Consider the following 16,955-nt stretch of genomic DNA (forward strand, 5'->3'; position numbering starts at 1 on the left):
GGCACACTATACCTCGTCTGGAACTCTGTGCGGCTGTCTTAGCTGTGAACATGATGGAAACTATCACTGCAGAGATTTCTGTCAAATTCGATGAGATTACCTTCTTCACGGATAGTCAAGTGGTCTTTGGTTACATCTATAATGAGAAACGTAGATTTCATGTCTACATAAGCAACCGTGTACAGAGAATCCGGAACAGCACCAATCCAGAACAATGGCATTATGTGAGTTCAGAGCATAATCCAGCTGATGTTACAACACGACCAATAGCTCCAATTAAATTGCAGGACACTATCTGGTTCAGCGGACCGGCATTCTTGCATCACCCAAAAACAGAGACTTTCCCTAAAGAATCCTTTACACTTGTTGATCCTGATCAAGATTCAGAAGTTCGTCCACAAGTAACAATGTTGCATACCATTGTCTCAAATCGCTTTGAACGCTTTTCGGACTGGAGCCGACTGGTCAGAGCTGTTGGAAAGCTGATTCATGTTGCACACTCTTATAAGCAGGGCCAAAACAACACCCCTCAGTCATGCAAAGGATGACACTGTTGCAAACTTCCTCTTAGTGCTGACACAATACTCCAAAGCACAGAAGTTATCATACGAGCAGTACAACAGGAAACTTATGCTGACGAGTTGCGATGCCTCAAACGAAATGAACCACTTCCCAAAACCAGCACACTTCGAAAACTAGATCCCTTCATTGATCCAAGAGGACTGCTGAGGGTCGGGTGTTGTTTGGTCAAAACTGATCTAGGTTCTGAAAAAATGACCCCTCATCATACCTGGTAGGAACCATGTAGCATTACTTCTAACACGACACTTTCATCATCATCAAGGTCGCCACTTCACAGAGGAAGCGATAAGATCTGCTGGCTATTGGATAATAGGAGGCAGAAGATGTGTGATCAGTCTCATCCATTCCTGTGTTATATGCCGCAGACTCAGGAGGGGCTGCAAGACTCAAAAGATGGCAGACCTCCCCGCTGACAGGCTCAGTGCAGAGCCTCCCTTCACACATGTGGGATTGGATGTGTTTGGCCCCTGGTCAGTATCTGCTCGTAGGACAAGAGGTGGCTATGCAGAAAGCAAAAGATGGGCAGTGCTTTTCATATGTCTAAGCATCAGAGCCATTCATATAGAAGTGATTGAGTCCCTGGATACCTCCAGTTTCATTAATGCTTTAAGGAAGTTTTTGGCAATCCGGGGTCCAGTGAAACAGATTCGCTCCGATAGAGGGACCAATTTCATTGGAGCTTGTAAAGACTTGCAAATTCCTTCCAATGTTGATGAAAAGGCGGTGAAACAATTCCTGTCAGATCACGGCTGCATATGGACATTCAACCCTCCGCATTCGTCGCACATGGCTGGCGCATGGAAGAGTATGATCAGCATTGCTCGCAGGATCTTGGATTCTATGCTTCTGCAAATTACATCCTCTAAACGCACGCACGAGGTACTCTCCAACTTCATGGCTGAAGTCACTGCCATTATAAACAATAGACCACTGATACCTGTGTCAACCGATCCAACAAATCCTTTCATCCTAACACCTGCCACATTACTTACCCAAAAGACTGATGCTAGCTCAGTTCCACCTGGGGACTTCGGAAAGCCTGATCTGTACAAGCAATAGTGGCGCACAGTGCAAGCTGCATACTTTCTGGGACAGATGGTGTAAACAGTACCTTTCTACCCTACAGCACTGACGAAAATGGCAACACCAACAACCCAACATTTCCAAAAGGATGCATAGTTCTCCTCAAGGACTCTCAGTCTAAACGGAACAATTGCCCCCTGGGCATCATAACGGAAACTTACCCCAGCCAAGATGGGCGAGTACGAAAAGTGCAAGTAAAAATCATTGGAAAAGATGGGCCCAAACTGTTCCTGAGACCCATTAAGTACTCCTCCTTCATGAAGATTCTGAATAAACTATTCAGGTTTAAACTCAAGTAAGAAAGTTTGGTATTCCCTGAATGCCCGACGGGGAGTGTGCTGTTCTACAAGAACATTCAATATTTAGTCTAAGTTAAAGGTCATAGTTAGGCGCCCTATGGTGTTCGAAGTTGGGTACTGCATGTAATGTTGTAGAGTCCTTTTATGATGACGTCATAATCACAAGTCAGATCTCCAGCAGCAGCAGTGAAGACCATGCAGTTATGGCTGCTATCATTCCCCGATTTAAGTTGAGCCGAAGGCACATTCAATATGAAAGTATTTCTATATTGTGATTCTATGTACTGTATGTTCAGTTAATTATTTATATTTTATTTGCCGGATGTTAACCTTATTGCCTTTGTCATGCAAATTGTGCAATCTTTTTCTGATGGTGCAATGCTAGTCATTTTCTGTATAAAGAGCTTATATTTCTGAATTTTTTGTATGTTTACAGTGTTACATTATTCCAAGATCGACAGTAAAGTTGGAGAAAAGATTTCTTGTGTCTGTTGTTATTGGAAGGCGTTATCTGTCTGCCAAATCAAGCAGGGCGTTTGAGAAGAGGGCAGAACAATGTTTTTATTGAATGTGATGTCGTTGTTATTTGATTATTTTTATGTAAAGCACTTTAAACTGCATCTTATGCCTGAAAAGTGCTATATAAATAAAGTTTATTATTATTATTATTCAGAATCTTCGCAGACTGATTCAACTGCCAAGGCAAATGCGAGTATCCTACATTTAACAAGGTGTTTTGAAATAAGCAGCTGATGGTTCTTTTCATGGTTAAATTTTCTAATCTATTTATTTTACTAGCTATTTTTTTATACACAGGTCAATTTTTTTTGTCTGTATAGCCCCTATTTATTATACTTTGTAAAGATTTGAAGTATTACTTTGATACAATATCTACCTCCAGCAATGTTAAAGCCTTAAAATCGATAACATTGTGTGCATCTTATAATATTCATTCTTTATTATAATGTACAGTTGGCTGTATGCTCTGTGACCTTTTGCCTGGTTGTTAAAAAGTGCCTTTTGATGCACCTTTATTTTATATAATGTAATTTATATTACCCCTGGCCCTGTAAGTTTTTTTTGTTTGTGTGTGTGTGTGTGTGTGTGTGTGTGTTTGTGTGTGTTTGTGTATTTTTTATTTTTTTTTATTTTACTTTTTGTTTTGTTTTTTGTGATTTTGTTTGTAGGGTTGTATATTTTTGTATACTTGTTGATAAACCTAATAAAAAGAAAAAAGAAAAAAAAAAAATGTCATGCCGAATGCTTTGAACAAATGGAGGTAATCAGTGAAATTGTGGAGAAAATTACGATGCTCGTTCAGCAAGTTGACAACAGTTCATACTCTACAGATTTCCTCTTACTCAGAAGTCATTTAGTTTTGGACAGGTTAAATGAGTTTGTCGCCTTGACGAACAGCAGCATCAGTAATGTTGTCTTCATCAACCTGAGTGAAGTGGCTGACAGGCTTTTTGTGAGGGACAGAACAACTAAAGGACTAGGACAAGTCCTTTGATGGACATACCACTAGAGATGATTGAGTAGGCTACTACGTTGTATGTGGAACTCGTGTGTCCAGCTTGCACGCCTGCTTGGAGTATCTGAGTGAACCATTCGTAAAAGACTAGAACAGCATGGATTAAGGTACATACAATTTTAAAAAGCTCATTCTGATTCTGATTTTCATAAATGCGTATTAGTGAGAAAAAAAAGCATTTGAAATGTATGGCACTGTACATATAACGAATATTAATACAGAAGATTGTCACATGATATATATTTTTGTATAAGGCAATAATAAAAGCATCAATACCTATAACACAATCAAAGCAATCCTCTAAAAACAACCCTTATGAAAATTACCCATGGTTTTATAAATAATATGGGGAAGACTGCTGACTTGACAGTTGTCCAAAAGACGACCATTGACACCTTGCACAAGGAGGGCAAGACACAAAAGGTCATTGCAAAAGAGGCTGGCTGTTTACAGAGCTCTGTGTCCAAGCACATTAATAGAGAGGCGAAGGGAAGGAAAAGATGTGGTAGAAAAAAGTGTACAAGCAATAGGGATAACCGCACCCTGGAGAGGATTGTGAAACAAAACCCATTCAAAAATGTGGGGGAGATTCACAAAGAGTGGACTGCAGCTGGAGTCAGTGCTTCAAGAACCACTACGCACAGACGTATGCAAGACATGGGTTTCAGCTGTCGCATTCCTTGTGTCAAGCCACTCTTGAACAACAGACAGCGTCAGAAGCGTCTCGCCTGGGCTAAAGACAAAAAGGACTGGACTGCTGCTGAGTGGTCCAAAGTTATGTTCTCTGATGAAAGTAAATTTTGCATTTCCTTTGGAAATCAGGGTCCCAGAGTCTGGAGGAAGAGAGGAGAGGCACACAATCCACGTTGCTTGAGGTCCAGTGTAAAGTTTCCACAGTCAGTGATGGTTTGGGGTGCCATGTCATCTGCTGGTGTTGGTCCACTGTGTTTTCTGAGGTCCAAGGTCAACGCAGCCGTATACCAGGAAGTTTTAGAGCACTTCATGCTTCCTGCTGCTGACCAACTTTATGGAGATGCAGATTTCATTTTCCAACAGGACTTGGCACCTGCACACAGTGCCAAAGCTACCAGTACCTGGTTTAAGGACCATGGTATCCCTGTTCTTAATTGGCCAGCAAACTCGCCTGACCTTAACCCCATAGAAAATCTATGGGGTATTGTGAAGAGGAAGATGCGATATGCCAGACCCAACAATGCAGAAGAGCTGAAGGCCACTATCAGAGCAACCTGGGCTCTTATAACACCTGAGCAGTGCCACAGACTGATCGACTCCATGCCACGCCACATTGCTGCAGTAATTCAGGCAAAAGGAGCCCCAACTAAGTACTGAGTGCTGTACATGCTCATACTTTTCATGATCATACTTTTCAGTTGGCCAAGATTTCTAAAAATCCTTTCTTTGTATTGGTCTTAAGTAATATTCTAATTTTCCGAGATACTGAATTTGGGATTTTCCTTAGTTGTCAGTTATAATCATCAAAATTAAAAGAAATAAACATTTGAAATATATCAGTCTGTGTGTAATGAATGAATATAATATATAGGTTTCACTTTTTGAATGAAATTAGTGAAATAAATCAACTTTTTGATTATATTCTAATTATATGACCAGCACCTGTATATATATATATATTATATATATATATATATATATATATATATATATATGTTTTTTTTGTTTGTTTGTTTTTGGTGTATTGATTACCATTTGTATAACCACACAAATACCTTAAAGTATGGTTTTGTAGAAAAACATGGTTAATTTGTGGTTACCATTGAAAAACTACAATAGATATGTGTCCGAAAAGATAAGCAATTGCGTTTGGATTATGTCACAATTTATGCATCCACATATGGAAAATGCAATTGCAAATACAATTTGCAATTTCTTTTGAAAATAGTCTGGAATATCCTTCCATATAGGTGTGTTCGTGATTTAGCTAATAAAACTTGTGCACAACACATATTTGGTTCTGATTCTCTGCGTGCAACAAAGTCAATTTAATGATTCCTGGTCTTGTTACATGCTCTAAGTGCTGTACACGCTAAGAAATAATTATTTTTCTGTGGCATTGAAAAATACCCTTTTCTTAAAATTAATGAATATTCAAAAATGTTCGCTGGACAAACTGATTAATTGATTGTAATATTAATCCAGCTACAACAAGTTAATCATATTAACTGATCCAAGTATTCATAATTCATCATAACTTGTAATCATAAATAATTAATCAATTATGATTAATTATTAATATTTCCTCTTTGAGCTAATTTGCTACAAGATGTCACTTAACGTGGGAACACAAGTGTGCCTCAAAACATCAGATTCATTGGCGCAGAATAGCAGAACTGAAGCACAATTAATGTAATTACCCAAACAATATTTCTCCGCAAGTAGTTTTGTGGTCAACACACACACACACAAAAAAGACTCTTGGTGACATCATATGAATGTTTACAGAGGATTCCCTCCAAATCAACAATGGCTCAATTACATGTGGTGTCAAACAGAATAGGTTTTGATTACTGTATTCTTACTGCCACTGTATGAAAATGTAGCTGAGGTATGTCTCTTACTAGAGGAAGAGTAGCTGTTGCTGCCTTGATCTCAGACATCAGCACATGTCTATGGATGTTCCTGGGAGCACTCTGGTATCTTTGCTTTCTCCTGTCCAGTAAAGACCCACAGAAGAACATCAACATTCCCACCATCTGTTTCCTGTCAAAGTTTCTCACTCAGGCATTAAAAGAGAGGCACCCAACACAAAATGTAAGCAAAAAACATATCTTTTTACTTTACCTTTTAAATAGCAAATTGTTTTATAAATTTTTTTTATGTATTTTATGTACACTAATCTTATATTTTATTATCATTACAAAGTGGATTTCATCTTTAATCTTATGTCATATTAATTATGGAAATAAAAAAAATCTAAACGATGCTTCTCCTACATTCACCTTCCGTGAATGTAGCCTTGGCCAGGAGGGGTTGATGTTATCAGATTGTTTCCAACTTTCACTGGGTGTTTCGATCCTAAACCGTAACATCCGCCCGTTGGTGGGTCGGCAGTGGTGGCCAAATCACTGCTCATCTCCTCCTCCTGGCTTCCATCTTGGCTCTTCTTTCCTGTTCCTTAGCCAGTAAAAGGCTCTTTCTGCTGCCTCCCCCATACTGCAAACTGCTGTCTTCTCTTTTTTTATCATTCAAATGGCTGTAAACATTCTCCATACTGACTGGGCAGGGAATCCTCTACAACAGACCTCAAATGGGAACAGCCATCCTTTCTCCCAAAATCGATGCAAAAGTCTCTGGGGTATTTGGTGCTTTCTTTCAAAGGCATGGCCCCATCCTTCTTTCCATGAGACCATACGTTTGATCAGGATAATATTCTTCACCTTCTCAGACCACTGAACCACATACAGCCTTAGGGTTGTCTGGACAACCTGGGGGAACCACAGCCTTCCCTTTTCCCGATGGTGCCATGGTGTCCCTCCCCCCACAAGCTTGCAGGCTCCCTGGAATGCTAGCTCTATAGCCCTCAATCTTTTTCTTTTCTCCTCCAGGTACCGTACTTCTTCCTGGATCATTGCTCTCCACTCCTCTGCCTACCTTCATTGTTGGAAATGTGAAGTTTGAGACCCTGTCTGCCTGTACATGGCATTCCAATAATGTGTCATAGCTTCAGCATACTTTTAGCTTGAGCAACAGAGGTGTTGGCTGCCCATTTGAGGCTTGACCTTTTAGTAATGGGTGCATATCAGACTTGTAGTCTCTGTATGTCATTATCACTCTACACTTTTATTATTATTATTATTATTATTCAGAGTACGATATGTGAAATCCATGATGTCAGAAGTCAAAGGAGACAGAGACATTCATGATCATATTCTCCTGGTCAACATGACCTGTCACTCTATCAGGATAAAGATGGAATTATAGGCACCTCAGTTACAATAAAAGTGTAATCTGATATTGAGAAGGCAAATCTACAAACTTTAAAAAAAAAAAGGCACAAAAACACATCTGTGTCCATTGGTTTCTTACTTGTTTTGGCAGTCCTCCACATAAGGGTCGTGTTTGTCGACCCTGTTTAGCACTTTTCTGACATTCTCCTCCAACCAGAGCATCTGTCCGGCCTCTTTCCACAGGCTGTGACAGCGGCCCACATACAGGGACACTAACTCTGAGAGTGCAGGAGGCTGCCTAAAGGACACAGCGAAAGTAAATACAACTGCATCATCACATTCATACATGCTGCAATGGCTCTGTGTCAGTAAGATATCTTTGGATCTGACTATTTTAAACACATGAATAAAGAGTGTGTGCAAGAGACAATGCATTACCCAGTTTGGATTGAAGGTCCAAAGAATGCATGAGAAGACACTGCAGCATCAGGCTGAACTGTGCATAAGTCCAAAAGGGGCATCAGTACTGCAAAACACATTGACACACAACTTTAAAACACACTAAGATATGCAGCCAACAAGTCTGAGGGACAATGCCAGAAACAGTGTCATCTGACAATTCTGCATGTTAATAAGCATAACTAAGCATAACTGTGACATAACACTCCAGGCCATCAGCGACCATTCAACACTCATGTACCTGCCGAGAAAAGCTAAAGGCAAAGTTAAGTTTCATATCTTTATATTTTTATTTAACTTCAATCCTGTACTAACTAGAGCACTGCTTTTGTACTTTTGACTGAATTGTTTGCTTGTGTTTATTTTATTTCCTATTGTGCAAACTTCTTATATTTTTACAATGGCTATTATTTTTCATTTAAATATTATTGTTCAATAAATATTTTGTTTTATATAAATAATATGCCGTATGCATTGAGAAAGGGTCTGTTAAGTAATTGTGATTTCGACTTCAGTGAAAGTTACATTATTACATCGTTAGATGGCGGCAAAGAGTGTCTTTATGAGTGAGTCAGTAGTAAAGCCCTGCACAGGACTGTTTTTCAGAACCATTACCACCCGGTCTCGCAACTTGTGTTCCACTCCTGCCCACACCCGCATTGTTTGTATAAATTGTGTATAAATTGTGAAAAAAAAAAAATAATGCAAACATTAGAGCTATGCTAAACATTCAGAATAACAGACATATCTGAATGACAGCTATCAATTCGCAAGACATTGTATAAAATGTATGGACAGAAAAGATGGCATCGATTTTACTGTATCAATTCGAGCCCGAGTCCGACGATGAAATGTCTGAAGTAGTCGATCAACCAGAAACTGAGTGGAGCAGGATGTTTATGGTAAGTGTCACCTTAGTTTGCATTATTTATAAGATGTGATAAGCGTCACTGTTATACTTTATGTAGGTGCACAGAATGCCAAGCGAAGCTGAACCTCTAAACATAAGATAAACAGTTAGGCCAGATGTGTACACAGACTTTTCCGCCAGATTAACAAAGTAAAAATGGCTATATCATTGTTTGACATAATGCTTACAGAGAGAATACTTTAACTAGTTAACATGGACTAGCATCTTAACATCCTATTACAATACAGATAGAGCTCCACTCTATTGTAATAATAAAAACACAGAGGAAAAAAAAAACAGTTTGTTTTACAGTTTTGTAAGCGAACCAGGCCCACAGCTATGTTGTAAACTTATTAGCCAAGCACAAACATGAATAGCTGATAATGCATTACACTTTGTAAACAAAAGTTGTGCTCCATCCTTGATCATTACTCCAAGTAATAAGACAGACAAGCTGCATTAATCGACAAATTTTTAGACAATATTGGACCCACATCTGAATAGCAGAACTACAGAAATGTGAGTTAGCCGGTTAGCAGAAGACACACAGACTAGGGTGTACATTACACAACATAACATACAAAACTATGAATTTTGAAAATAGAAACATCAATTATTAATCATACTTATAGGATGAGATTCAGAGGAGCAAGCTGGTCCAAATAAACTGGGCATTGATCCATATTTTAAAACTAAGAGTTTTGTGAATCCTGCGTTAAACTCCCCGAGGTTTGAGAAGCAGTCATCAGTAAAATGACGGGAACACAACAAAAGATTGTACTGCTGTGGTATTGTTGAAAAAATTCATTTTCCTGGTGTCTGCGCATGTAATAAGTGGGCGGGCAATATGCTAATATTTCGTCTTGACGTCACAACGAAACGGCTTGGGATTCGTTTTACAAACGACTCGTTTAATTGATTCAGAGTTGACTCTTACATTTGAGAGACAATAATTTTATATACGGTGCACTTTCAGATTTAAAACTTTGCAGGATGTTTTCAGTCACTTAGTGTTACACACTACATGTAAGGTCATTTTGAAAAATCCATTATGGGGGCACTTCAAAACTTTAAAACAGTAACGACTGTTGGTGCGTGCTTTCACATATGCCGCGTTTGTATGGGATTACTTTTGTGCTAACAAAAATAAATGTAACTTTTCAAAAAAACTAATGAAAATGTACATTGAAACTGAATAGAATGTCTTTGAAACTTTTTTTTATTATTTTATCTTTATTTATCTGCTGCTACACTATGTTGAGATGATTTCTTATACTCACTGTAAGTCAGTATTTTTTTAAGATTAAAAAAACAATATAAGTACTTGCTTTTTCAGGTGGAGAGATATTTTAGAGCTCATTTAAAGCCCACAACATTATACAGCAGTGTTGTCTTGATTTAGCCACATGTACATGGGTAGTTGACAAATAGGCAGTAAAAAATGTTTTTTTGTAAAACACAATTTTTTAAGAAAAAAATACTTATATTTATGCAGTGTGAAGTCTGATGTTTGAGAAAAGGGTATAAACGGGAGATAAGGGGTCACTAACTTGATCAATTCATTCACAGCTTTTTTTTATTATTTTATTTTATTTATTTTTTTTATTTTACTTTTTTTTTTACATTTTTAAATTTTTTACTGAACTGTACTGTCCTATGATGTGACCAAAAAAAAAAAAAAAAAAAACATCTTAACATACAAATAGCATGAAAGAGATTTATCTTTATTGTTGGACACTTATTTTCATATAGTGCCATTTATTTAATATAAAATTATGAATAACAGTATTGTTTGACTTGTTGGACATTTTCAATAAATACGAGACAAACTTTGCTGTCATCCTTTCAAAACTGCTGAAAATTATACCATTTTAGGATGAGTGATGATTATATCTCCCCTACTGCAATACTCAAATATTATTTTAAGATATTTTGAGATAAAAACAAATCTGTGGTTCTTTTATATGTATCACACCATAGGACATTATGTCACAAAAATGGACAAAAATGGTAGTTATATAGTTTGATACAAACAATATCAACATGTTTTACAAATCAACAAAATAAAATGTGACTCCTTGACAGAGCAAATACTGTTTAAACTTTAACACCCCAAAATATTTTTAATGTAATTCATTTGTTTGTTAAAAAAAAGAAATCATGGTAACACTTAATTAATGTTAACTAATGAACCTTATTGTAAACTACATTAGTTAACATGAACTAATAGTGAACTGCACTTCTAAAGCATTTATTAATCTTTGTTAATGTTAATTTCAACATTTACTAATACATTATTAAAATCTTGTTAATATTAGTTAACGTACTATGAACTACATGAACAAACAACGAACTGTATTTTCATTAACATTACCAAAGATTAGTAAATACAGTAACAAATGTACTGCTGATAGTTAGTTCATGTTAGTTAATACATTAACTAATGTTTAACTAATGAACCTTATTGTAAAGTGTTACCGAAATAACATTTCATTTTGTTACATCATCAACCATGTTTTTAAAAATCACATTTTTTTAAAGTATATGGCTGCTCTTTTTAAGGCATCATTTCGATTCTATTTACTTTGTGTTGTTTTCTCCCTTCTATGTGGAGCCCTGTTAATTTTCTCTTTATTCTTCCATGTCCTCTCCCTCCCACTCATTTCTCTCCCTCAATTCTTTGTCCCAAAAAGAAAACATCACATTTTATACTTATTTTAATGACAATTATTGCATTTAAGAACACTTAAAAAAAAAAAAAAAAAAGAATAAACAGGAGCTAAACAAATCTTATTTATTTATTTAAAATGCTTTATAAAAAGACCTTGTCCTCTTGTGTGACATCTTTGTCATCATTATCTGTCACACCATAGCATGTTTCAGCCTTTTGTGTCAGTTAATGGCCTTGCTATCCATAGTTAGCAAGACATTTGCATAATTTTCCATGATTATGTAGTTTAACATACATTTTTTAATTAAAAAAATATATAATTTAGGGGTGTCACACCAAAGGACAACGAAACTTGACACTTTTATAGTGGTTCCAAAAAAGTTAAATATTTGAACAATTCTGAGACAAAAACTAACTATGTGCATATGTCACAGGGGGCTTCAGTAACATGGTCTTGAATGGGGTACTTCAAATTATTAAAGATGTACGTGGAATTGCCCGTTTTAATACCAAGATATGATGTCATATCTAAAAATGTATTTCCAATTTTAAATGTTAGATGATAATGTTAACTAAATAAAATAACTAAATAAAATTATCAGCATGATAAAAAAAAAAAATGGCAACAAGAACAGTCTTTGTGTGGAATATGCCCTTTGAGGTCTATACCGTCTGACAGCAAGCCACGATTGTAATTTTCATATTGTTTGAATCCTTCAGTATTAAGTGATCATTAATTGTGATGGTGTAAGTGCATATGGTAACAATGGGTAGTGTGATGGCCAGCGTTGCCGACCTTGACTACCTGGTTGGAGTGAGACTTTCTTGACGGCTGAATATATCACATACATGTATATATTACTAGTATTCTCTTTAAATTGTAACAGCACAACCTAATCAGACCCAACAATAGAGAAGAATCATCAGGAATAAACAAATATTCTCCAAAAACTTTGGACATTATGCAATATTGTCAGTATTATATAGTAATTTAATGTAGTATTAAATATCCAAGACTTTCATTTTCTCTCGCGTTTGATCTCTCGCACTCCTAAAAGCTTATGTTGACAAAGTAGTAGCAGCAGATAATAGATAAAATTCAAAAACAAAAGTCCTATTTTTATATCACTAAAATGAAATAGGACGCCGCTTACAGACACTCACAAACACATGACGTCACACCCCTGTTTTTATAGTATCAAATAACTAACTAAAACCAAACTTTTTTTAAAGAACGAACACTTGAATTAACACCAGCCTGATAAAAACTGCCTAAAATGACAGAAATTGTCTTTGGAAAAAAAAAATATTTGAAGTGTAACTCATTTGTTTAGGTTGTCTCACATCCCATTGGAATACATGGAGAGGGTGGGGTTTACGACCTATACTTCCAGCCACCTGGGGGCGATCGAGACGCTTTGGCTTCTCTTTTCAGGACTCGTGTGGCACGCTTGTCAAAAACTCAGGGATCATAAACGAAAACTTCAGAAACGTAAATGAAAACTCTGGAAACGCACTGAAGTACAGATCAGTGAAAGAAAGAGAAAACAGTTAGCAAAACATGCAGTGTATTAAAAACAAAGTCAAACATTTAAATTTTTTTTCAGTTTCAAAGACATTTTATTCAGTTACAATTTATATTTTCATAAGTTTCTTAAAATGTTGCGTTCATTTTTATTGGCACAAAAATAATTCCATACGTTTGCAGTGTGCAACTGATCCATGGCTGTGGCTGTATATCACAAAACACAATATATTTACTTATTTTATTTTAAATCCAAAAGTTATTACTTAACATAGCTTGTCAGCACTGCGATTCTCTTTGTATAGGCTACACTCTTTCATCGATGTCACTTTTAAATGCACTACATTTAAACATTTTATTAAATTCAATACTTATATTTATATAAAGTAATACTTTAGATTTTTTATTATGTTGCTCAAGCAAGTGCCAAAACATTTAAACATAGGCTAAAATCCACAAACATTTTACAATAAAAACTTAAAATAGACGAAAACAGCTGAATTTCGTATTTTCTTTCATTTTTAAATCTTTATATAAGAAATCCTGCAGGTCATAAAGAACGTTTGTTTTTTCACCTCCACGAAGAGAGGATCGCTACCAATTATGTCTCCTTGTTTATCTAAATGCAAGGTAAGGTGTCATTTTCCTTGCTTTACCTGACGCAAAAGTCATGTGTTGACATGAGTAGACTTTAAATGATATGCATCTATGGTGAAATTACTAGATTCTCCACGTAGGGCCTGCGGTGGACGTCCAACATCCAAGTGTGACATCAGAAGCCACGCCCGTGATGGGAAGCTCGGATCATTTTACTGACTCGGATCTTTGAATCTCGTTCATCAAAATGAACAAATCTTTTTTCAATACATTTTGTTCATTTCAGCAGAATATAACTAAAATGTTACATGTTAATAGCCAAATTCCCCAACATATCAACTTAAGTGACGTTTATCACATTTAGAATAAGAAAAAAAAAAAACTGCAATGCAAGGCCAAATAATGAGAAACAGAAACAATTAATTCATTGCTTCACTGGTTCTTTCAGTTCAGCTTAGCAGTCTGTTAGTTTACCTGTTAGTTTACCACCTAAGTCATTCATTCATCCACTCATCCATCCCATGACATGATATATCTGGTCACCCATATCCCGTGTCGCCCTGGTAACCCCTATTTGTTATATAGGTTTCCGACTGAAAGGGTTTTTAAGCGTAATGGTAGGTTTTGAGTGTTTAGGTAGGTTTTATGTGAGTTTCAGCCATAAGGGTAGCTTTTGAGTGTGTTTCAGGTGTAAAGGTAGGTTTAAGGTGGCTTTCAGTGCGGTCTGTCAAAAAAGACAAATATTATAAGTAAATGATAAAGAATTGGGTGAGAGTTAAGTCTTCTTGATGTTCAAAGTTAATGAAGATAAGCGTGATTTTCCCCCAAACCACTTTACCAGAAATGCAGCTAATTTCTAGCTAATGCAGCTAATTTCATTTGTTAAGGTTACAGTGACGGGTAGGTTTAGGAATCAGTGTTTGGTGTAAGAAATAGGATATAATACTGCGATTGACATGACTAATAAAATCTGCTGCAGGGCGGCATGGGCCTGGCTTCTGATGTCGCACTTGAATGTGGGCCGGGTTGGACATCCACTGCAGGCTGCAGCGAGACGCTTCTTTCACGTCACTACATGTTTATTTTAAGCGAACAATGTGCTGTTGCTTTAATACAGTGTGGTGCAGCACAGCAAAAATAGACTAGACTCGGTGGGGAAACGATCGCTGCACTGCTGCAGACACACCGCTCCTGGAACGCACTGCCGGACCGCATCCGCGTGCAGTGTAAAAGCCCTAACCCAGGGGTCTCCAATCCTGCTCTTGGAGGGCCACTGTCCTGCAAAGCTCCAACAATGAGAATACACCTGCTGGTTTTAACGAACAATTTTTACAACAATGTGAGTGTAAATAGCTACATGCTGGTGGTTGCTCTTAAAAACATTGTTTTAAAATTGGAGAAGGATTTTAAAGACTCTGTTGAAAGTAATCTTAATTGTGAAGTGTATTTTAGGGAGGCTGTGGATTTTAAATTTGACAAAATGGAGGAATCTATAATGGATGCCGTGGCTACACTGGAGACAGAGGTCTGCGAATGTTTAAAGAGGAGAGATAAGAAGTGGGCGAAACAGCTGGAACTAATAAAGGATCCAAAAGCCATGTGACACTGTCACACAGAACACGTTTTACCGCTCAATATATAACATGATGGTTTTATGTATATTTGAGTTTTAATTGGTTTACATGTTGTCTTAGCCATTTTATTCCTCTTATTTGTTTTAATGTGTGTATGTCTTTAAATGAGTCTGGGTCTGCCTGTCATGTGGCTGATCACATGACAGGATACAGGAAGTAAGCCAAAATAAAGGAGGCAGCATGGCAAACAATCAAGGTCACTAATCAAAATGACCACATGGTGCACCAACACGCTGGATTGAGGAGTTGTTGTGTTGAGGAGTTGAGGAGCGCACATGACTTTTAATTGGACTATCACTTTTGAGGACTTTGTATATACACCGATGGACACATTCACATTGGGACTTTCAGCACGCTAGGATTCTTATAGACTGTATTATTGTATGGCCAAAATGGACTATAGTTTTAACAGCATACGTTATTCTAGTTTTATTGTGTTGTTTTAAGTTCCTTGTGATCATTGTAAATACACTTTATTTATTCACTTTACAACTGTTGTCTGTCTCATCATTTTAAACACTCAAAACCCTCACACAGTATAATCTGACCCCATTTTTACTTTTGTAATTCAACCTTTTTGACTGAGCATTACAATATATATTTTCAAAATTTTGAGAATGCAAGACACACACACACACACACACACACACACGCCTATCTTTATAATTCTAATTTTGACTGTAAAGATTTTTTTTTGACCCAGTTCAAAAATTTGACTTACACTGCTAGGTTACATTATAATATACAGTGTGTAACAGGTTAATCAACTGATATGCTTTTCATCCTAGCCAATAGAGAGTGAAAGGGAGTTTTTCCCTAAAGATGTGCCCTATATTAAGTCAAAGAAGAAGGTATTAGGGTGTGTTAGCAGTAGCAAGAAGCTAGCTTTAGCTCTTGTCTTGCCATGTCTGCAAAATCCCCTATTTTGACGAACAAGACTGTTCGTTACACTCAATGTATGTGCTTTTGTTTCTCCTATGTTGGATGGCAGTGGGCTGGCTAAGTCCTTTATTATAAGTTTTATTTTATTCCATCTCATCATTTTCGTTTGTTGTATTTAAAACAGAGGGTTCTCTGGGTACATGAGAGAAGATATTCCATGGATTGAAAAGGGGTTTACTGTATAACCTGACATGTTGGACTGCCCTTAATGTTTGGATTTATGCTCTCTTTGAATACAGAGACTACAAAGAGATGTCCCAAGGTCTGGGACACTGACCTTTCAAAGGGAAAGATTTTGAAGAAACGATATAACATTCTCTGATTAAGGAAACGGCCACATCCCAAGCACAAGACAGTGATAAGACCACACCAAACTTAGAACCAGATTTCAAAGCTGAACCATTTCTGAGACACCGTGAGCCAATGCAAGATCTGATTTATTCCCTCAACAGCTCAAGTAGTGCTCGCTGCAGAGCAAAATGACCTCCAGCTCCACCTCTCTGGAGCTCAAGAGTGGAGCTTAGTCTGTTTAATGGGTGGAGAGATAGGGTTATGGGTAGGGGTTACGGTGTGGTTGGGGGATGCAGCTCCACCCATCATGCCCACAGTAGGTCGAGAGAAGGGGAGCTGGAGCTCCAGAGAAGCTGAAGGTTATGACTCTGCAGCGAGTAGCCTCTCCAACAGCTTGTATCTAGAGTCAGAAGGAGAGGCAGACGCTCAAGAAGAAACAGTTGATCCGATTACATTACCATCTTGAAGTTTTTACCATTCATTGATGAGGATCCTATTGCAT

The 16,955-nt window shown here is 37.1% G+C and overlaps 1 protein-coding gene across 5 annotated transcripts in view; it reads right to left on the reverse strand.

The window, feature by feature from the left end:
* Window positions 1-16,955, reverse strand: part of tcf25 (transcription factor 25 (basic helix-loop-helix)) — a 171,313-nt gene that overhangs the window by 33,906 nt on the left and 120,452 nt on the right. For 4 of the 5 annotated variants that reach the window (XM_051871405.1, XM_051871404.1, XM_051871403.1 and 1 more), the window contains exons 13-15: window positions 7,863-7,950; window positions 7,564-7,722; window positions 6,096-6,186 (exon numbers count right to left, since the gene is read on the reverse strand). In XM_051871405.1, the coding sequence (XP_051727365.1) occupies window positions 6,096-6,186; window positions 7,564-7,722; window positions 7,863-7,950 (338 nt within the window). The remainder of the gene's footprint in view (window positions 1-6,095; window positions 6,187-7,563; window positions 7,723-7,862; window positions 7,951-16,955) is intronic. The other variant, XR_007926298.1, reaches the window with a different exon arrangement.

This window comes from Ctenopharyngodon idella, chromosome 18, assembly GCF_019924925.1.
Source record: "Ctenopharyngodon idella isolate HZGC_01 chromosome 18, HZGC01, whole genome shotgun sequence".
Lineage (NCBI taxonomy): Eukaryota > Metazoa > Chordata > Actinopteri > Cypriniformes > Xenocyprididae > Ctenopharyngodon > Ctenopharyngodon idella.